Genomic DNA, 22,263 nt, shown 5'->3' with positions numbered 1-22,263 from the left:
CTTCTCCAGTCTCCTCCTCAGCCTCCAGTAAACCCCTGCAGTCACAGATCTTCTGCCCTCCCCCTGCTGGTACCAGTGTCAGCTGAAGGTCTGCTGAGGCCTCCAGCTCTCCTCTGGGCATGGGCCTCTGTCACCAACCTTATGTTGTCCCTTTCCCAGGATGTCATTGCTCTCCTCCCATCCTTTCCAGCTCCTAACACATCCTCGGTAAGGATGTGGGCCTGGCATGCAGCACTGCTCCGTGCTAGGGTGGAGGACAGGGATGGTGAAGTCTTTGCTCCTCCTCCTGCATCCACACGCCCTGGTGCCACAGCCAGCAGCTCCATTCATCCCCCAGCAACCTCCTCAGGAGCAATGTGGGGCTGTGCTGGCACTGCTGCTTCCTGCACTGGTAATGAGCAAATCAGCTGGTGGCCAAAGTACAATTACAAGTCGTGGCTGGGAGCTGCTCCCTTCCAAGACAGCTAATTGAAAATACATTGAGACCATTATTAATAATTACAAGGTAGCCGTTGTTCAGCAGGGGAGAGCGGTGTGGGATGGGCATGCAGCCTGTTCGCCCTTGACACTCTTTAGCTGGACCTGGATGGGTGGGGGGAGTGTGAATGCCGAGATCTGGTGAGCCAAGCTGGGAGGACCCCCAGTATTGCCTCCCCAACTCCTTCAGTCTTTCCTAGGCTCCCAATGGATGCCAAGGAAACGGGGAGACTGGGAGAGGAGCTGAGCGCAAACCGGATTCTGGGACAGAGCAAGGTGAAGGGGGAAGCCTTTCTCCCGTAATGGTTTACTCCCTTCACCCTACAGCCTCCTGCGGGCTGAGCCCATCACGTGCCCTCGGGGAAGGTGCAAGGTCCAGCCGGGCAGGGGCCGCGGAGGCGAGGGGTGGCCGCCTGCTGCAAAATGAGGCGCCTGTTCTTCCTCCTCGGTGTCCTGCAGCTCCTTGGTGAGTGCGCCCAGGGCTCGGCCACCGTGGCCAGCAGGGGTGACCGCTGGGTGACTTCTCCATTTCGGGTGGGCTCTTGGCAGTCGTGTTTTGGAGCAGAGTTGCGGGCTCTGTCACTTAAAAGCGTTTCTGTAAGGGAAACGAGAAAAGGCATTTCCAACCGGACAGAGCTGAATGAATGAGGCAGGGGAATGAGGCTGGGACAGCCGTATGGTGCCTGCTGTTCCTCTCATTTGAAGTCAACAGCGCTGCGCCGCAGGACACGCTCCCTGTTGAATATGTATGTCGCTTTGATGTTCAAGGACTGCGCTTCCCGGGAGACAGGGCTGATTAAATAGCAGACTGATATTTCCAGGGCTGAGGAGGGTGCAGGAATGCACCAGAGCTGCTGCATGGGGCAAAAGGCTTTGCACCAGGAGATTAACCTTCGGCCGAAGGAGATGCCGCGGCAGCCGGGTGGGATGCAGGGCCATCTCCGCGGTGTGAGCTCTCTTGACACAGCGACCTGCAGCTGTGGGACGTGAGGCGTGTGTGCGATGGGGCTGGCTGAGCCTTTTGGCTGGAGCTTTAACCTCTCCATTCCCTCGCTTCCCTGGCAGGGAGGGTTGTGACTCAATCCCAGCAGAGACAGAACAACTTGCCCTTACCATCCAGGTGCTTTGTCCTTTCTTAAGGTCTTTTTGACTCTGAGCCATCAAGGTGTTTGTGCCTACAACACTGCAAGCAGCTGCTTGGCCCCTGTTCTTACCACTGTTAACGTCTTTTCCCCTCTCAGTGGCTTTTAAAGAGGACACGGCAGTGGTATGTTTGATCTGCCTGAGGGATCCTTCAGGCAGCTGAAGTGGTGGCCACAGACCGGTGTGAGGCTGGGGGAGCCCCTCTGCACCTGGGCCCCAGACCCATTTCCTACATTAGGGCTTCCGTTCTGGTTAAAAATACATTGTTTCCTGTTCATCTGGAGATGGCTACCTACAGCAAATGGTCTCAGCAGAGCCCCTGGCAGAATTAGACAGAGCAAATTACACCCCAAGGCGATCGTTGTGTGCTGATAACACCTCTGCAGCCACATCCCTCCCCATCATTTATTAATCTTGAGTCACAGAATATTCTGAGTTGGAAGGGATACATTTGGAGTAGCCGGGCCCAGGCTTTCTGCAAGGCACCTCCCTCCATCAGCTAGAGTCATCCAGAACCCCCATCCCTCCCCAGGCTGGGGTCCCTGTAACCCCTCTCCACCCCATCTCTAGTGCCCCAGGCCTCTCCACCACTGGCTTTTTACATATTTTGTTATTTAGGGGGTCTCTCTCCTACAGAAAATATGATCTATAATAAAGGTAAAGGATTTTTTTTTTGTTTTGGTTTGTTATTTTTTTTCCTCAGTCTCATAACTCACTTGCCTGAAGCCATTTAATTCAGGCTGCGGGAGATTTATCTTCAGCTGAATGTGCATCCTCCAGCCAAGCCTGGGCAATGTCAGGTTATGAGGCTGCTCTGCCGTGCTTGTGCCAACAGGGCAGGTCAGACTGAAAACCCCCTCTGCTGTGTGCTGTCCCTGGCCAGCAGGTTCATCTCTGGTACCCATGGGCAGGGCTGCCACCATCCCAGCAAACGCCATGGGGAAAAACCCTGTTTTCCAAACCGTCGATGCCTCAGGCTGCAAGACACCACTGAATCCTCCCCCCCAGCCCCAAACATCTGTATTTTGTGCTACATGTCCCATAGCAAATGTCATTTCTCCTCTTGCCCTGTCCTCATGGTCCTGCCAGTCCTGTGTGCCCGCTTGCTACCTGCTGGAAACCAAAGGCTGAGGAATCTCTACTTACTTAATTAGTCTGAGTGACAACAAAATCCACTGCAAGGATTGCTTAACTACCGAGTGTATGTTATTCTTGCCCTTTACCTGCAGGACACTTTACTGCCTTCCCTCTGCCTGCCAAGTATTTGTCCCTCTTCCTATCTGGGTGGGTAAAAACCACCACCCAGCTGAAAAAAATCCCCTAGGAAGAGAAGGGCTGTGACTGCTCAGCTGGGAAAGTGCAGGAACTGATGTTGGGTGGAAAATCCCCAAATCTGGCCCAAATAGGCCAAGCCACCCTAAAGCACATCCCAGAGAGGGTTCCCAGTGACTCCCATGGACTGGATTACCCTGATTTCTCTGCTCCTCCCAGCTGCTGCTGCTGCCGTGTACAAGCAGTGGATCCCCAACACCAATTTCGAAACCGCCTCCAACTGGGATAAAGGCAGAGTCCCTTGTGCCAGAGACGTGGTTCACTTTGAGAAGGACAAGGTATTGGACATTTTTGATTTATTTTATTTTTTGCAGAACATCATTGAGCATTGGAAAAGCACTTCACCTGACAGGGCAAAGCACCCTTTTATTTTTGCTTTTCTTACAGGTCGTCTCAGTCTTCGTCAGGTCTCCCTATGCGCTGACGGACATGGTAAGGCAGTGGGCAGGGGTACCAGAGGGTGGGCGAGGGCAGGGCCAGTGCTCAAGCTCTGCCAGCTGGTGGCACATTCCCCTCTCCCCCTCTCCATAGAATCACAGAATTGTTTGGGTTGGAAGGGACATTCAAGATCATCCAGTTCCAACCCCACTGCCATGGGCAGGGACAACTTCCACTGGACCAGGTTGCTCAAAGCCCCATCTACTTCCTCGTGAGGGGAAGAGGAGGGGCAGACACTGATCTCTTCTCTGTGACAGGACCCAAGGGAATGGCCTGAAGTTGTGTCAGGGGAGGTTTAGGTTAGATATTAGAAAAAGGTTCTTCACCCAGAGGGTGGTTAGGCACTGGAACAGGCTCCCCAGGGAAGTGGTCACAGCACCAAACCTGACAAAGTTCAAGAAAAACTTCCATGGATGGAGCATCCACAGCTTCTCTGGGCAACCTGTTCCAGTGCCTCATCACCCTCACAGTAAAGAATTTCTTTCTAATATATAATCTAAACCTGCCCTCTTTCAGTTTAAAGTCATTCTGTGGACTTTGACATTTTGCTCCATGGTCCAGCCAGACCAAGATGCCTCAACTGGGGCAGGGGACGGGAGTCCCACAGCAGCCAGGGTTTCTCTATACCATGGAATCAAAGGCTGTTTCTGGGCTTTTTTTTTTTTGTGGTGATGTTTGGTTTTTTAATTGGGGGAGATGGGGGAGAGCACCCCAACTCCCCATTTCCCTTGAAAGAAATTAATTTTTCTTCCCCAAAGAAGGGGTAAAACCCCCTCCATGGGGTGGAGACCTTGGCATTAGTTGGCTGAGGAGCACCAGCCCACCGCATTACCAACACAGAACAGGCACTAGCCCCAGGCAGAGGCTAAGTGAAGCTGACACCAAAATACCTTGAAAGGAAGACAAACTGTTCTGGGAAATCCCAAAATGTTGCTTGAGAAATTTTATTTCAAGTGCCATTGGGTCTTATATTTTTCTGCAGCATTATTAGCCTGGCTGTGGCAGGAGGGGTGTGACACTCTGCTGAAATATATGTGTTGAGTGAGATAAGACTGGGGGGAGTCTCACCTCAGAGGGGTTTCTGAGCAAGCTGGTTTCCCCCCAGAAGAGGAGTCCTGCCCAGAGCAGGCTGACAGGCAGACATGAAAGCATGGAGTCTCCGTCTCCATGGTTCAGAGGGTAAAATTTAACAGGGAGGAATTAAAGGGAAAAGCAAACTCACTGTCCCAACACACCAGTGGGGGATGGGTCACCAGTGAGCCCTCTCCCAGTGCTGGGACAGCAAGAGATGGGCTGGATCCTGTTTGCAAAACCTCCTTCCCTGGACAGCATGAGCTTGTGGATGAGTTTTCTCTCTCGGTTTCAGGGCAGCTTTGCTCTTTTATCGGCCATTAAATCCGAAGAAGCCCTTGAAATTTATGTGGTGTAATTTGTTCAGGCTGTCTACGCCACTAATAGTTTTGATGCTTTAATAACGCCATGTGCCACGTTTAATGCCTCTACAAATATTTGGAGAAGATACTTTATTTATATGGCATTTTAAATATGAATTTTTGAAGGAAAGGATATACTGGGGAAATACGTACAAATATAATGTAATAAATGATGTGGAATTTACCCAGAGAAGAAAAGAGCAAAATACCACTCTAGTAGATTTTATTTTACTTACAGATGAATGTATAATATTTCTAAAGTACTTTCATCAGAGGCCTGCAAAGTGCATAATTGCAGAGCAGCGTTAGTCATTATGGCTGAGCCTTCCACAGCCAAGCTGGAGAGCGGAGCTGAGCAGCCCCACGGCTTCCCAAGGAGAGGGAGACCAACAAACCTTTGCACAACACAAAATGACACCCACGGCTGCGCTGGCTGTCCGCTGGCTGCTCAGGTGGATGGTTCCCATCATGACTGAGTGATGGGTCAGGCTGCCGGAGTGACCCCCAGCTTATCCCAATCAAAGGATCCAGAGTGCTTGTGGGAGTCCCTGGGGACCCTCTGCTGCCCTGGGGTTTCCCTGGGTCCCTGCTGCTGGCAGGCAGCTGCACAGGCTCCAGGGTTCCAATGAATTTTATAATCCCACTGCTGGGCACGTGGAGAGGACTTCTGGGGGATCCATGAGGGAATAAAGCATGGCACAGGCTGTGAGGGCATCATTCCCCTCCTCTACCAGACTGCACTGCAGGTGAGCAGCCAAGCTTGTCTCCAGCTATAACCTGTACTGCAGCTCACACCTTCCTTCTGAGCGTCACCACTCCAGCGATTCCCTGTGAACTGTCCCTGCTGTGAACTGTCCCTGCATGTTTCTTGGTGCGGTGGTTAATATTTCCTCTTAATTTCAGCTCAGGCACTTCCCTTCCGTGCACTGCTGTGCTCTGCTGTCACCAGGTGATACAGGGACCACCAAGGTTAGGGATGAAAAAGGGATGAAACCCAGCACCTGAGCAGGGCTGCCACTCATGCGGATGGCATGAAATTTAGCAAACAGCTGGTTAGAAAATGAATTGGTCATGAGGCCTTTTGCAGGGAGGCTGGGCTGCACCTGTTCGGCTGCCGGCCACGCGCGCTGGAGCATTAATCACTTAAATCAGCAAGAATACATTAAGCTTTAGAGTCGCCATGGAGATGCTATACAGCCTTTGGTCAAAAAAAAAGGAGAGTGTTGTTTGCTATAGTAGCGCAGGAGGAAATTCACGGCTGAAGAGGGATTGGGCTCTCATTGACTTTCATGAGGATAGTGCCTGCTGTGGCAAACATAGGGAAGGGTGCTCAGTGCTGGTGCCCTGAGGGGCAGCATGAGATCTCCCATCTCAAATCCTCACCGAGGAGTGGGATCTAGAGTGCTGGGGGGTCCTCATGTGCCACCATCACTTCCCTCCTAGACATTTATGTGAAAGCTTGCCTCTGTACAGTGAACCCTCCAGCTCTCCTCCCCATCCGTCCCGTGTGGGGAGCAGCTGAGTGCTGGGAGATGCTTTCTTGGGAGGAGGCCAGGCTGTTGGGGCAGGGAGCCCACTTCCCTGCTCAGACCCATTGATTGCCCAGTTCAATGGTTATTTGAAGTTTCAAGTGGGTCCCTAATTCAGCCACACACTAAATACAAATCCAGCTTAAGTGTAAGTGGCTTTGGAGCACAACCGTTGTGATTAGGCTGGATTTTCTATGGTAGTTAGCTGCCTAAAGATGCAGATCAGTATTTAGCCAGCTTTTGGAGGTGCCTGGGAGTAGATGTGCAAAAAAGATGGACATGGAGGTGGAGGTGGTGGTGCCTTATGTGGGTGCTCCAGGGCAAGGCAGGCTTTGGCTTTGCTTGTCTCCCTAACAGGGGAGAAGGGCTCCTGTGAGGGGTTTGGACCCTCTGGCTATGGCTGTGCTTTGCTTCCAAAGGGAGCCAGGCCAGGGCATGGCTGCAGCTGTGGGCCTGGTGTTTGCCCCAATAATGCCAGCTCTGGTGCAGTTTGTGCCGAAGCCAGCCAGCACTAAAGTGCAGGCCAGGGGTGGATGATGCTGCTTCTATTTTTGGGGTGGCAGGAGTCGGATTTAGTCACGTGGCAGAGCAGCCTTGCTCAGTCCATATGGTGCCAGGGTCAGGGGCTGGGGCTATTCAGCAGTGCTGACATCACCTTTCCAGCTCTGCCCCATCCCTGAGCTCTGTTGTGGGATGGCAGCTGCCCATACTCCCTTCCTGCCCACCTGACAAGGGGCTGCAAGCTTGGGTGAGGGTTGGGGGTGTGCGGGGTACTGGGGTCTGACCAGGGACTCCTCCCCCAGCCTTATATTTTTAGCTGCCTAATTGTGAGAGCAGAATGTACTCAGCTTTGCTGCAGGATGCTCCTGCTCGGTTCCTGGCAGAGATTGATCTTGAAATGCCAATTGCTCTCCAGGGGCACCGGCTCTAATGAATTGCCACAGTTTGCTCTCGTCCCAGGCACCGGCGCTCCCTCCCCCACCGCTTCCCAGACAGCGGGGTAATGAGACACTCAAGAAAGGGATTATTTTTCCTTCTCCTGAGATGAAGGTAAAATATTTCAGGGCAGTGCATGTGTGTGCGCATATGTGCCAGCACGTAATTCCAAGCCTGAATCTTGCAGTCTTTCCTCCATCAGCATTCACAGTGAAGGTGTGCCCTAGGAAAGGAGTGTGGTGAAATAGTCTTTTACAGTCATCTCCACGAGTTTATTTGCTCCTTCTAGGCTGGTTTCCAGCAGGTGAAGTTATTAAAGTCTGCGATGAGTGGAGCAGCTTGCCGGCATCCCGGACTGTAGCGGATGCTGGGTCTGGCTGGGCAGATGCTCCATGGACCGTCTGCCCTCCCTTCATTGCTGGGCATGGCTCCCCTGCCCACACCTTGAGCCTTGCTGGGGTCAGAGGAGGTCTGGTGGGCATTGCCCACCACCGCTGATGGGTCTCATGGAGAGGAGCACCAGCTCCTGTGCTCTGGTCTGGGCCGCACCAGCCTGCTTGAACAGTGGCTTCATGGGGATACAGACTGCATTTCTTGCCTGGCTTCCTTGGGATGCTAAAGCCTCATTTCTCTGGGGACCATGTGCCTGGGCAAGGAGATCTTTGTGCGGTGAGATGCTAGTCCAGCAGCAGGGTCTTGGGGTGGATGGAGGTCATCCTGCCTTGCTGACCCCTCTCACAGGAGATCTGGATTAGCTGGTGTGGGACTGGGGGCCATGGTGGGGCCAGGCTGGCTCTGGGGACATGAGGTGGCATGTGTGGCTGGGAGGAAGAACAGCATCCTGAGGATGCAGGTGGAAAAGCTTCATGTGGGCAAGAAAGCAAACAAATGAACCCTCAGTAATAAACCGAAGAAATGCTGCTGCCAGCAAGCCCCTGGCAATGCTTCAGAAATGTCAAAGGGATTCACCTGTGGGTTATTCTGGCCCTGTGCCTTTCCAGGGCCGTCAGCCAGCAGCTGGGATACCACCCAGGCACCACCACCAGCTGTGCTGAGGCCCCCAGCCCCAGTGGGAATTGGGAAAATCCCTGCTATTCCCACCTGTGGGAGCAGCTGCCTGCTGCCATCCATGGGCTGCACTGCCCCAGCAGAGCAGGACTGGGAAATAATTTCCCTGGTGCATTATTGCCTTTGGTGGGCTATGGTGCTCCACGTTGGAGCAATAACCCACTCGCATCCTACCCCAGTGATGTTTTTCAATGGAATGCCACCAGCACCAGCCCCCGACCTGCTCCTGGGCTGGGTGCCAGGTGAGGGGTTGTACCTGGGGGCCCAATGGCTACTGACCTGCTGGTGCAGCCATGGATGCAGCACTGCAGAGCCCAGTGTGCACAGGCAGTCTTGGTGTTGCATGGTGAGGATGGTGGCACCATCTCACCTGAGCAAGGAATTAAAATACATTGATGCTGCAAATCAGGGCAAGGCTGGGGGAAGAACTGGCTGCAATCATGAGCGTCGCTCACCCAGGTTAAAAACAAGTGCTGCATTTTTCCTATGCTGATGATGGTTACATCCCAGTTACAGTGCTGCTGCCAGTCATCTCAGTCCAATACTAGTGACTTGAGCGGAGCCAGGATGTGCTGCAGGCTAGTTCAAGGCCACCCACTTGAAAAGCTATCTCTCAGGCCTTTGCTATTTTTTTCTTTCACATTTCAGAGGTTAGTTTCATTTTCCCCTATGCATTGGATTCCTTCTCAGTGGTGCAGTCCTGGGGCTGGGCCAAGAGCCACATGGGGTCCTTCCTTTTTTTTTTTTTTTTCTGAATTTGATAAGAAAAATGATGACTGTGTTTCAGTTGTCATTACACTTGATAACGATGACCAAGGAGATAAGTGATTTACCAGCATCAGAGATGGGAAATGACTAATGGGACTCTAAGCACTCGCCGTATTAATGGCCCTGGAGTACAGGTTGGCAGGAGGAAGAGAAAGCAGATGAAACTGCTTTTTGGCCTCAGTCCATTGGTACCTGTCATTGCTCAGTTCAAAATGTACTTGGAAAGTGGCCCAACCTTATATGCAATTTCTATACTAAACTCCCAAAGGTAGAAAGCCGCTGCCCAACCAGAGTCTTCATTTGTCCTCTGCAGCAAGCCAAGATGCTTAACTTCTGTTAGGAAAAGAAAAAAGGCAAATTATTTACAAAAAAGTGTTGGACGATGGAGCCAGTTCTGAAACGCTGCCCAGTGGTGTGAATCTCAGGGAGGGCTGGTGGTGGATGAGCAGCACAGCTGCCTCGCTGGGCATGGAGCCATAGCTGTGGGGACCAGCCCTAGAAATTCCTGTGACGAACCAGTACGGGGCTCTTCCTGCACTTCACCTTTGTGGAAATGTGGTGACTCCATCCCATCTTGCATTGTGTTGTGCTGCATCTTAATTCCAGGGTTGGTGCTTGCAGTGTTTGGGCACTCCCTGAGTGCAGAGGGACACTGTGTGTGCTCACTCTCATTTCTCTGCCACACTCACACTCACGTGGACAGCTTCCTCTGGGCTTGGGAAGTCCATCGAGCCTGGGGTTTTGTCCTTGGTGGTGGAGGGGGATCTCCAGGAGTAACTGGAGAAGCTGCATCTTCTCCTGAGAGCCTGGAGGCCAATGTCTCCAGAGCACAGGTGCAGCAAGTGTGGGGCAGGTTTGGCACAAGGCATTTTCTCCCTGTGGGCAGGACTGGTGCCATGTGCTACTGGCCCTGTGTCTGCCATCACCCCATCCAGACCCACTCGCCCTCCCAAGCACATGCAGGAGGGGCAACACCGTGGTTGATCATGGGACCAGCACTGTGCATACATGTGTGCACACATGTGCATCCCTAACTGAGCAAGTCTACCTCATCTCCTTTCTTGCCACACTGAACTCAGCCCCACTATGTGAATCCTTGGTGCGTTTTCCTCCCCCCTGGTTAGTTTGTGAAGATCTGAATGAACAGTGCCCTAAAGCCAAAAGCTCATCGTGTCCTGCATGGCCATTACAGGGAGTTCGGGAAGTTCTGATGCACAGCCATAGTCAAAGTGTTTGGTAACTACAGGGAAGAGAGCTGTCAGGCAGGCAGGAGTGAGATTAGGGACTTCCCAACCCAGCGGTCTTGATCCAGCCACAACACTCACAGACGCCAACTTCTGCAGCCTGGGAAAGCAAGAGGAGGCCAGTCATGGTCCTGCTGTGTAACCATCTTCCTCACCAGCAGCTGCTTCCTGATTTTCCTTCTTCCACCCAAAGATCTCTGCAGCTCTGGGGCTGAGTGCCCTGAGCTGACTGCTGTGAAGAGCTGGTACCCCCACTGGTGAAAGGATCCACTGCATCCCATCCAAAACCCCACTCTGAGCAGCTCAGATGGACCCCAGCAGCCAGCTGGCCACCCTTCCTCCTTGGCCCCCCTGTCGTGCACAGTAGGGTGCCAGGCTGCAAAGTGGGCAAAAGGCAGTGGTGAGGGGCTCCAGTCTGAAATGGCCCAGGGAGCCTGGGAGGAGGGACTTGACTGGCAGCGCTGCTGGTACTGCCCTGGGTATAGATGTCAGCTGTGTCTCCCACCACCCACTCCTGTGTGGGCTCACAGGAAAACAAGCCAGGGCACTTGAAGTACAGCATCTTGTGACAGAAGCTGGTAGCATTGCCCTCACCCAGCTCAAAGCAGGCCAAGTTCTGAGCCTCAGAACTTCACTAGATGTTGCTTTTTATCTGCAGCTAGAGGGCATGTTGCCATTCATATTCTGGCAGACCTTTCAGCCTGTTTCAGTGCTTTAGTTTTGGAAAAATTTGCTTTACTCAGGAGTAACAGAAATTCAGAGAACAAGATGGCAGGACACGTGCTATGGTCTGATGGAGCAGTGTCCATAGGCAAAGGCTTCTTCCTGGCTGGTGGGGAGACCCCATACCCTTGGGGCACATGTTGCCCAGACCTCAGCTAGTCACAGTGCCACCCCCTCTTGTCCAGCCCAACATCCCATTGCTGGGTCTGAAGCAGACAGTGCAGAGAAGCACTTCAGGGCTCTTGGTGGCAGCCACTCTCTGCTCTCCATCCTGGCTTCTCATGGTTCCTGAACCAAGAGGGGGACCTGGGCTATGACCTTCAAAACACCACATCACCAAGGAAGTAAACTTCTAAAGACCTGACTACAGTTTGGGGGTAAGGAGCTTTTTGCCATGTCTATCTCCCCCTTTCCTTCCCCATGGTGGTCCCTGAGTGGGACAGAGCATCCTCAGGAAAGAATGCCCGAAGGACAGAGAGCTAGCTATCACAGCCACCTGCAGCAGTCAGTCATAAGTCTTGCTTTCTCTAACCTGCATACAAATTTAAAGACCAATTAAGTAGATGAAACCTTAAAATCCCATTTAACGTGTTTCTGCCTGAGCACAGGACCCAGTACTTTGGCATAATGCAGTCCTGGAGGGCTTCCAGCCGCTGTCTGGGGAGTGATGCTTAGACTGAGTTAGAGAAGAGAACCTTGAACATCACTCACTCAAAAATATTGGGGGAAAACATGACTTTCTCTCTGGTAATTTCTAGATGTAAAATAAAATGGGGTGGGCTGAATAACCTGTGTGCTGTGAATGAGTCACCTGACTTGATCATTTGCCAGGGCCTGTCCTGGAGTTGGCAGTGCTGGCTGGTGACCCAGCTGGCCACAGTTACTTGCCAAAAAGGTTCTCATGGCAGAGGTGTGCCTGTTGAGGTCTGTCTGTGGCCAGACTGAAGCCAGGCCAGTATCATGATCCTGACTACTTGCTGGTGATGTCCTACCCAACAAGAAGAGGGTATAGCTATGGCAAGCTGCTCCAAATGCTGCTGTGTACTTTCTTTAGCTTGTGCTGAGTGCCAGGTCACTAGCTGTCATGGCACCAAGAACAGCTTGGGCTCCTGAGTTATGTTTTGTGGGGCAAGCACAGCCCCTTGAGGTGGAAACGCGTTAAGCGAGGGGACCTCTGGCACTTGCAGAGTAAGGTTGAGTTTTTCATGGTGTACCAATGTATAAATCCAATTCCTGAGCTGCTGGGAGTGTGTGCAAGAGGAGGAAGAAGCTGTCAAAAGAGCTTACTTTGCTTTTTCCTTGTTCTTGCTTCACTGAATGCTTCATGCTTTTCTATGTTGTGGAAGATAATGTCAAACTGCCTCTCCCCATCACAGCGTCCCCATCTGTAAAACTGGGAACTGATACTTTTCCATTTACATGGGGCAGGGCGAGGGCGGCTCCTGATGACTGTAAAGTGCCTCAGAGACTGGGAGTGTAATAGGCAGCCTAGTAATTAGCACTGTTATTTGATTACAAGCCTGGGTGGCTGGCAGTGGAACCGCACAGTAACACTCTGAATCCCTCCATCTAGTACCTGCCCCTGAATGGAGAATTCGTGCTGGCAGCCGGTGCAGGATTCACAGCTTTCGATGGCAGCTGGGATCCAGGATGTGACTCAGGTATTTTGTGCCCAGATCAGTCACCCCATCAGCCCGTGATTAATCATGCAAATTCAGCTTCAACACTTCTACAAAGGTCTTTGCTGTCCCACCTCAGAGTAAAGTGAATCATTCCTCTTCAATACTTACCTTTTCTTTGATGACCTCCCTCGTATCAGATCTTTTTTCCTGCTACATCACCTGTCTTCTAGAAAAGTAATTATAGTAGGGAAGCCTTTGAAGTTGTAGCAGAGAGGCAAATATTGTTTGTATTTTACCTTGCCTATTAGGCATGTAGCCACATCAAAGCCCTTATTTTCTTTGCCACAGTGTTTCCAAAGAAAACTGGTTAGGAGTTACACACTGGTGAGCCAAGCCACAGCCATCGCAGCGAGCCGGCCTTTGGCCCCAAACACATCCTTCTCTCACCTCTCAGCCTCCAGCCCATGGCTGAGACAGCACATTTGTGTCACTGGTGCCCATTATTAGTCTGAAAGCTGTTTTATGGGGAGATGTATTTTAGGTACTTAAGAGCTACCTCATGCTTTCAGTGGCAAGTAACTTTTTAGTTCCCCTGCAGGAAAGGTAGAGTCCAAGCAGAGACACTGTGCCTGCACTCTGACTGGCAAAAAAATGAGAAAAAAGAGAGAAAAAGCCCAAACGGGTCTTCCCAGAGGAAGGACTGTAGCATAAGACCACAGCCACTCTGAAATCCTTCATCCCTCTCATTTTTCTCTTTGTCCCCCAGCAGGGATGCTCTGGCAGCTGTGCCTTGCACTGGGCTTTTCCTGCTGACCATGCGCTGCTCCCCTGAAATCAGCAGGCGTTTCTGGGGCAACTTTCAAAAATGGACTTTTTTAAAGCACGATTTCAAAATGAATGCAAAAAATTCAGTCACTAAGCCCCTGCATGCTGGCTGAATTGGCAAAGGTTCAGCTGCTGGGAAGGGTGAGAAGGAAGCAGGCACTGCATGATGAGACTAACCAGCAGGGAAATGGTTAATGATCAAATAATGGTTAAATGGGGCATTTGTTTTGGGGTTGCCTGCTGCAGGGAACAGGACTTGTCACGTTTCTCCAGGCCTGCCAGGCTGCTGGGAAATTGGGGCATGAATTATCATACCCATTTTTATCAGGTTTAACTGTTAATCAGCATTCAGGCAGCTGTTTTCCTCCTTAACCAGAAGGGTGAGCTTTAAAGAAGGGGGGGAAAGAATGTTCTGTGGTATCTGGGGCTGGAGGCCTGCAGCCAGACAGGGGTTTCGGGCTGAGACCCCAGCCCTGAGTGCTGAGTGCTGAGCTCCAGGAAGTGCCTGCAGAGGCTGACTGTGAGGGTCGTGCCAGGGCCAGCCCATAGGGCGAGATCCTCTGCTTCAGGCCAGACAGTGCCTGGTTTTACCAACCCAGATGCATCTGTGGGAGCTTTGGCTTTGGGTTTGGGTCATGCTCAGCCTTTCCCATTGCCTTGCCAGGTGGAACAGTGAGGTTCACTGATGCTGAGCAGCACTCATGGTTTGACCCCACGCTGTGGCAGGATGTGTTTTCCAGCGGGGAGCTCAAGCCGAGTGGGCACATGTTTTCCGTGGATGAGGAACGCGTCCCGTGCCACTACGATGATGTTATCTTCCCAGCCGAAACCTCCTTCCGCGTAAACACCGACTCATCACAGCAAGTGATTCACCTCCGCAGCATCTCTGTCATGGGCCAGGTAAGGTGGGGATGGTGAGAAACTGGCTCGACGCCTTCTCACCAAGCCCTGAAGTAGGTCAGGAGAGGAGGGACCAGCAGGGATGGAGGAGCAGCACTGCGTGGGGAGATGGGGCGCTCCTATGGGGATGCAGCTTCACGGGCTGCTGCTGCTGTGGATGGCCTCAGTGGCTTTCTTTGACTGGTTTGTTATCACCTCCCTCCCTGCATTGTGGGAGCACAGGCTGTCTTACTATTCATATTAAAAACAAGGGCCGATGTGCGCAGGTCAAACCACCAGCAAATGGCATCTTCTCTGGCGCCCAGAGGCTGCTCCCTTCCCAGGCACGTGTCTGCAGCCGTGCTGCTCAGGGACCCTCTGGGGACACCTCCCTCCTGCCCCCGACCTTAACGTGGCCTGTGGCTCAGCGATCATCTACCAGCTTTACTTCAGCGCTGCTCTTTAATTGATTGGAGGGATAATTATAGAAGCGCTGGCAGCTTGCTGCGCTTCAGCCCGGGAATCAGGCTCACGATGAACCCCATCCATCGCTGGTCGGAGGAGCAGAAGATCAGAGGCACTGCAGTTGTAAACACAGGCTCCTTCCAGGAGTGGGAGATGCGTCAGGCATTTCATAAGTTATTTATTATTTCTACTGCTGTGCTGGCTGGGATCTGCCATTTCGGGGCCAGGCCTTAGGTAGCTGCTTTTTGGCTAATAGACTCGGTGCCAGGCAGGTGCAGGCAAGTCTGAACAAGGCAGCACCCCAGCAGAGCTCACCGCAGGCACATGTAGCCCCAGGGATGCAGAGGTGGATGCTCTTGGGTGCTCAGAGTGATGCTGGTCCTGCTGATGCCTGGGGAATACTCCACGGCACATCATACCCCCAAGGGACCACTGCTGGCTGTCCCTCTGGGCAGAGGCTGCTGCTGAGCAGTGAGATGGAAGAAGGTGCTTTTTATGATTATAGCATTTTTCCTAAAAACTGACCTTATAAGCTTATATCCTTTGGTATCCCGCCCACTCCGTGCTCTGTGTTGGCTATTTTCACCCCAGGGCCTGAGAAGTCTGCCTGTATTGCTAGGGCATGGATATGCTTCCTGTGGAAGGGAGTGGGTGAGGGAATTACCAGTGGCTTGGCAGGATGAGGCTGGTCAGTCCAGCTCAGCCTTCACTAATGCCAAGCCCATGGAAATGTTTCCCAGATGAAAGGAAAACAGTTCAGATCCAACCCCTTCCTCCCAGTAGTGAAAAGCTGATAACTTGAATTCTCTGGGCCAGGAGAAAGATGAAAACCAAAAGGAAAAAAAGGCCCAGCCATCTCATTGTCATTTCTTTTTGGTTTTAGAGAGAGTTTTTCTGTTGGTCCAGTGGAAAAGCTGGAATAGGTGTATTGGCAGGGTTTTCCTGCTGCATCACTGCCCGCAGTGGGGCTGCCCAATGATGGCCGTCAGATATGACACCAGGTGTCCCAGCAGCACCTGGGGACAGCACTGGGACCTGCCCTGGGACACTCACCTGCTTTGCTGCTCTTCCCTGCCCAGGAGCTGAGCACCCCAGAGGCCTGGGCTGGGTACCTGCAGGGCCCCTCTGCCCCGCTGCAGTTTCACGGCAATGGCACTTTCCAGGTGACAGGGACTGGCTGTCCCGACAAGTCCGGCTGTGCCTGCGGGAATGCCCCGGTGAGTCTTCCCTTTTCCGTTTTGGGGGATACCGGTGCCATTTGTGGGGTGGGGACTGACGCTGCCCTGCTCTCCTCTAGGATGGCCCCCGCATCTGCGCAGCCCTGCTCAGGGCATCGGGGAAGCAGTGCCCAGTGCCAGTGTGCCAGAGCCCTTTGCAGCCCCTTGGCCACTGCTGTGGGGTCTGTGGTGAGTGGGGGACATGGCCCTATTCCTCCTCCCTGCCAGCTGCCCCAGCCCCCTTCCCCTGGTTCCGTGGGGGAAAGTTGGGTGCAGGGGGTGCTGCTGGTCACAGGCTGAAGTTTTGCTGTATCGCTGCTCCCAAGGGTCTCATCTGCAGGTCCCATTGTGCCACCCTCCCAGCAGATCTCCCTGAAGCATCATCCTGGCTTTTTGGGAGCCTTTTCTGAGGTGCAGGCCTTTGTCCCTGCCTCTAGTTTATCCTGCCAGGATGTCACAGCTCGTCAAAGTAATAGGGCTCTGCAGCAGAAAACACTCAGAGGAAATGCAGCCTTTTCCACTCTTATGTCAGCTTCCCAACAGCCAGCTTGTTTCATTTCATTTAAAATAAAAACATGCAGATTGACAGTGTTTTCTCTGCAATGGGTGCTCCTCCATTAATCCACGTGAAAGGTTGCTAAGGGAAATTTTTCATGCACAATTGTACCTGGATACTTGGTATCTCATATTTGGTACATCATACCAAATTCATTAAAATGGCACCATATGTTTCTCCAACATGCTCCTAAAAGCAGAGCCCCTTACAGCCTTTGGGACAATTTCATATTTCAACAAATGTTTACTTGCATTTTTTTCCAAGGAAAGTATTTTTCTCCGTGACCTGCAGTGCAGTGGTACAGGGAGCACAGTTGTTTCATCCTCTGAGCCTTCCCTCCAAAGGGTAGCGCTGCTGAATCACAATCTTGTGTCCCCAAAACCAGGTACATGCAGAGCTTCCCAGAGGGATACAGAGGAGAAAGCTTTCCAGGGAAATCTTCTCTTCAGAATATAAAGGAAGACAAAAGACTGTCATCAAAGCCAGTTGACAAAAACACCGGGAAGGGAAGGAGAGGTTTCTTTCTGAGCCCAGCCAGACCGTTTGCATAGAGATGCTGAGGGGTCTCAGGGTCTCAGTGCCACTCATGGCAGCCAGAGCTGTGCTGCCATCACAGCTCTCTGCCCAGACTTGGGGCAGACAATTTGATTTCTGTTTGTTTTTGGGCTGCAGGGGCCACCATCAACCTGGATTTCACTCCTGATTTTGACCTGCAGAAGTACCAGGACAGATTGGTCCAAGAGTTGCTGAGCCAGGTACATAAGCCTGCTGGATCAGGAGGGGCTAATGAAACCACAAGTCACTAGCCACATCTTCCAGTGCTGGTAGGACTGTCTGGGGGGGGGAGAGCATGTGGTCCCAGTGATGCCAGGGGTTCAGGCTCACTCCCCACCACCCTGTAGGGCCCACAGCCCACATTTGACCTCTGGGGTGTGTCAGCTGTGGGGGCTGGGTCCTTTTCTCCCCACACAGCCACACTGCCCTGCTCATTGCAGGGCAGGAACAGCTGCCAGCATGCAGATGTGGAAGGATGCTTGCTGGGTTGGGCTTGCTGGAAACCCTGCCCTAGAAAACACAGGTCCAGTCTAGATAACATGGGAGGTCAGTGCATGCAGCTGGGATCATGCAAACCTGCAGCAGGGCATCCTGTGACAAGCAGGCAAGCACTGGGTGGGTAACTGGCACTGGTCAGCACTCAGATGCTCTACAAGGCATCACTCTTTGCTGCTGCTCGTCAGACACAACATGACATCCCTCCTCCTTGCCAAGGGCTGCCAGGGGAGGGGTTGTGCTCCGAGTTGCACTGGGAGGATCGATACCAAAGTATTGCTCTATTGATCCACAGCTGAAAGCCAGCTGCCTGCCACACATCTTAATACAGCTTTTAATGGGTGTGATACACGAAATTGCTTTCTCAGCGTGCTCGCCTCTGTGGAGGCACACTGCATGCTGGGTGCTGGTCACAGCTTGGGAGAGAGGGGACATAGGAGCCTCTCATTTGGGAAATGCAATGGCACCGCAGTAACAGGATGGCAGTTCTGGGATGGGGCTCACATGAGGATCCAGGTGGGCCTTGCAGCTGTACCCATAGTGGCTGCCTGGAGAGGTGACTAATTTCTGCCTCCAGTCTCATGGGCTGTACATCTCCTTGTGTTTCAAAAAGCCCAAGTACACTGGAGTGCAGATGGCCATATCCAAGGTGCACAAAGCACAGACCTTCCTGGGCATCGTATCCCGGAGCTTCACTCCTCTCATCCAAATCGTGCTGATTGATGACAGGGCAGGAGCACAGACTGGCACTGCTGCGGAGCAGCTGGCAGGAGACATCATGGAGGACGTGGCACAGCACGGTAACACCCCTGTCCTCCTTGGCAGGTCCCCTGCAGGTACATCCTTAGAGACATTCAAATCCCACTGGACATGTGGGCTGCTGGCAGGGAATGAGAAGCTCTGGAAAGCAGTGGGTCAGGATGCATTCCACATCTCCAGGCAACCTGTCTTCGCAACTGACCAGTTTTGCAGTAAAACAGTTTTTTCTTATATTTAAGTGAAATTTACTGTATTTCAATATCTGCCCATTGCCTCTTGCCCTGGTGTCACTGGGCTCCTCTGAGAAAAGCCTGGCTCAGTGCTCCAGCTGTGTCTTGCCAGGGCAGAGCAGAGTGGAAGGGTCACCTCCCTTGGCCTGCTGTCAGCTCTCCTCATGCAGCCTGGGATACCACTGTGCTTCCCTGCCATGTCTGACCATGACCAGCTTGGTGCCTGCCAGGATCCCCAGGTCCCTCTCAGCCAGAATGCTGTATGTGGAGGCAGCCATAGAAGCTGGCAGATGCTGATGGGCATGTAGGTCACAGCCAGGGGACCTGGTGGTCGTTGTATGGGCTTGTTCCTGTTGAGTCCATCCACCTGTATATCCCATCCCAGGGAAAGGTGATCAACCAGGAGAGCAGTGCCAGACCCAACTGACAGCTCCTTCTGCCCTGGCTGGGAGTGGGTGTGGGGATGTGTTGCCCTGTACAGTCCTCACTCCTGTTTCTTCCTGCCCTTTCCCAGGTGAAGCACTTGGCATTTCAAGTGGCAAAATGGAAGTGGCCACTGGCAGCACTTTCAGCCGGCAAAGGGGGAGCCACACATTGAGCAGGATCACAGCGGGGACGGTCATGGGGCTACTCTTCGGTCTCATGTTCCTTGGAGGGATCCTCTTTCTCTACAGAAAGGGAAAGCTAAGGTAGGGATGGGGCTTCTGCCAGCAGCATATAGTCAGGCTGCTTCTGCTTCGAGGCAGCTGTCACCCCAGGCTGTCCTTCCAGCTGGTCTGGCACACAGGGCCACACAGTGTTGCCCAGAGCTCCTGCAGTGATGGGCATGGCCAGGCAATCTGCTACACCCAACATTACTGGTTCATAGAATTACAGCATGGTTTGGGCTGGAAGGGACCTTAAAGATCATCTAGGTCCCACAGCCTTGCCATGGGCAGGGACACTGTCCACTAGACCAGGTTGTTCAAAGCACCTTGAGGTATTGAACTCCTCTAGGGATGAAGCATTCACAATATCTCTGGGCAAGCTGTTCCAGTGCCTCACCATCCTCAGAGTAAAGAATTTCTTCCTAATATCTAATCTAAACCTGCTCTCCATCCGTTTAAAACCGTTGTCCCTGTTCCTTGTGGTTTACTGGAGGAGAGGTGACTGAAAGGCACTTCTGCACTCTTGGACTGGTAATTCAGCCTCCTCCATGTCTGGGAAGAATTGCTTCTTGTCATGGTAGGGTGTGCCCTGGTGACAGCAGGGCTGCTGCAGCTCAGATGGAGCTGGTCATGGTGCCTAGTGACATCTCCTGTTTCTTGGCACCATCAGTTTGCAGCCCTGCTAGGGTGTGGAGGACTGAAACTGCCAGCTGCTAAATAGAAATGCATCAAAGTAATGCAAAACACTTGTCCCACAGCTTCATAACCGTGAAAGGGGGTGACAGCATCATCCAAAAGCAAATGCAGCTTCCGGTGCATTAGTTGTTCACACAGCTTGGAGTATGGAGTGCAGGTCCCAGCAGAGGGGTGGTGGGTGCACAGCACCTGACTGCACCACAACTGGAAGCCAGTCAGAAATACCCCTTCTCCACCACCTTTTTCCCTCATAGCTTGAAAATGAGCTCTGGCAGTGATCAGGGCATCCCAGAAGTGCCCATGGCAGTTGCTGGGGCACCCACCTCTGCTCCTCCTTTGTGCACTCACCTTCACGTGGAGGGTTTTGCAGGGTTTATTGTCTGCCTGCTGAGCCACTGTGGCTTGTCTCACCCACCTGTGGGCAAGGGGGGTTGACCTTATACCTTTAATAACCAGGGGACAGGAACTGCTGAAATTTGCATGTGCAAAGTGCACCTGTCTGCCAGGGGATGCTGAGCTCCCCGGTGCTGGGGTTGGCCATGTTACAGAGTCACAAGTCAGGTTGTTTCTTCCCTCTTGGTTCCTCCACTGGGATTTTCTCACCATGCAGCAGAGGCCCTGGCCAGGGAGCTTGCCCTGCCACTTGGCACGTGTTGACGTGATATTTCCTAGCAGTAAACCCGCGCCTTCATTTAATTTCTAAATAAAACTCCCAGACCCATAATTGCTACTTGATGATTTATCTTTCACTGACACTTCTTTGGATGCTGGACAGGCCTTTGAAACCAGCACCGTCAGCAGAAGGAGGGAAGTTCTTGTAGCTACAGGAGACAGAGCTGAACCTGAGCCCAGGGAATGTCCCCGGTCGACCCACTCCTGGTGTGTGTCACTGGGTGGCCCCAGGGCAGGGCCCTTTTGGGTAATGTTGTCAAAAGCATCGTGGAGGCATCTGACACCACCAGGGATGCTGCAAATTAGTCATGAGTCTCTGGAAGCCTGCAAGCAGAGCCTGCTTCTATGCAGCAGAGCCATCCTGACCACTAGGGGAACCAGGGAATTCAGCTTATTTCCACCAAAAAGGGCCTGGCACAGCTTCCCTGCAGGTAGCACAGCTCCTGAGGTGATGTGTGTGGACCTGCTGCTGAGCCCACCTGCAGCAGGTGCCCAGTGCAGGGGAGGATGTGCCGTGTTTGGGACCCCTAGGCTGGGAATAGTGAAGAAAATAACACAAGTAGTGATGGTGATTAAGATGATGAAAACGTGATAAAAACAGTGATAATTAGCACTTGATGAGATTGCAGTGGGAACAGGTGTCAGCTCTGTGGCAATTCATTTTAGGCCATAGGGAGGGAGTGACGGCTCCAAAGGGAAGCCTGTGCTGGAGTTGTCTGCCTCTGCAAACTCTTCCCTCCAGAATGCAGGTCCCAGACCTCCAAGCTTAATGGTTTCTGCTGGATATGGCAGCTTTTCCCTGGAAAGGGCACAAACTTCCCATTTTAAAGTCAGCCTGACACTTTGCCCCTGTATTTTCCCATCCACCTCTTGAAGATGCAGGGTTTCAGCTGGGGGAGCTGCTGGGCTGGGAGGGATGTGGGTGGGTAATGCCCAGGTCTCTCCCCAGGTTGCCTGCCCTGCGCACCCCCTTGCCCTGGGACAGACTGGAGGACCCAGTGTCCCCTGCACCAGCCAGTGACAAAGGCTTTGACAACCCCATGTTCAACGTGGTGAGTCACCGCTACCAGGGACACTGGGATGCTTGGGGCCATGGGCAGGATTGGTGTGGGGCCCCAGCCAGGACACTCTTGAGTGCCAGTTGGGGTTCATCTGGCAGGAGTCCTCCTTTCTCCAGACCAGGAGGGGTTTGTGGGGTGTTCCCATCTTCCCCCAGGTCACCAGCCTCTCAGCTGCTGCAGGGACTCAGCACTGGGTGAGTTTTGCCAAGGGTTTTGCTTCCCTTCCCCATGGGTTGTTTTTTCCTCCCTTGCTGTTGCAGGAGCCCCCAAGTGCTGACCCTGGAGAGGAGACACCCAAAGATCTCCAGGTCTTCTACCTCAACCCTCTGTATGATGCAAGTGAGACGGAGACCTGATGGTGTGGACTCATGCTGGGGGCAGACACCACTTCCCTGGGGACACCACCACCTCTCCAGGCCTCACAGCCCCTCACACAGCTCCTGGTGGGATCTAAGCCAGAAGCAGATCCCACCTGAATAAAAGTGTCCATGAA

General features: G+C 52.7%; 1 protein-coding gene across 1 annotated transcript; it reads left to right on the top strand.

The window, feature by feature from the left end:
- Window positions 1–887: 887 nt before the first annotated feature.
- AMN (amnion associated transmembrane protein) lies at window positions 888–22,263 on the top strand. Its single transcript, XM_027735569.2, has 12 exons — window positions 888–943; window positions 3,112–3,230; window positions 3,340–3,384; window positions 12,665–12,752; window positions 14,203–14,438; window positions 15,962–16,099; window positions 16,180–16,288; window positions 17,328–17,410; window positions 18,319–18,505; window positions 19,209–19,383; window positions 21,659–21,761; window positions 22,031–22,263. Exons 1-12 carry the CDS (start codon window positions 901–903, stop codon window positions 22,124–22,126), a joined length of 1,422 nt encoding a protein of 473 aa, XP_027591370.1. The 5' UTR covers window positions 888–900; the 3' UTR covers window positions 22,127–22,263.

The sequence above is a fragment of the Pipra filicauda genome, unplaced genomic scaffold (genome assembly GCF_003945595.2).
Source record: "Pipra filicauda isolate LSUMZ 115617 unplaced genomic scaffold, ASM394559v2 scaffold212_size3012638_pilon, whole genome shotgun sequence".
NCBI lineage: Eukaryota > Metazoa > Chordata > Aves > Passeriformes > Pipridae > Pipra > Pipra filicauda.
Note: the sequence above shows the minus strand (reverse complement) of the source record. Positions and strands in the feature narration are given on the sequence as shown.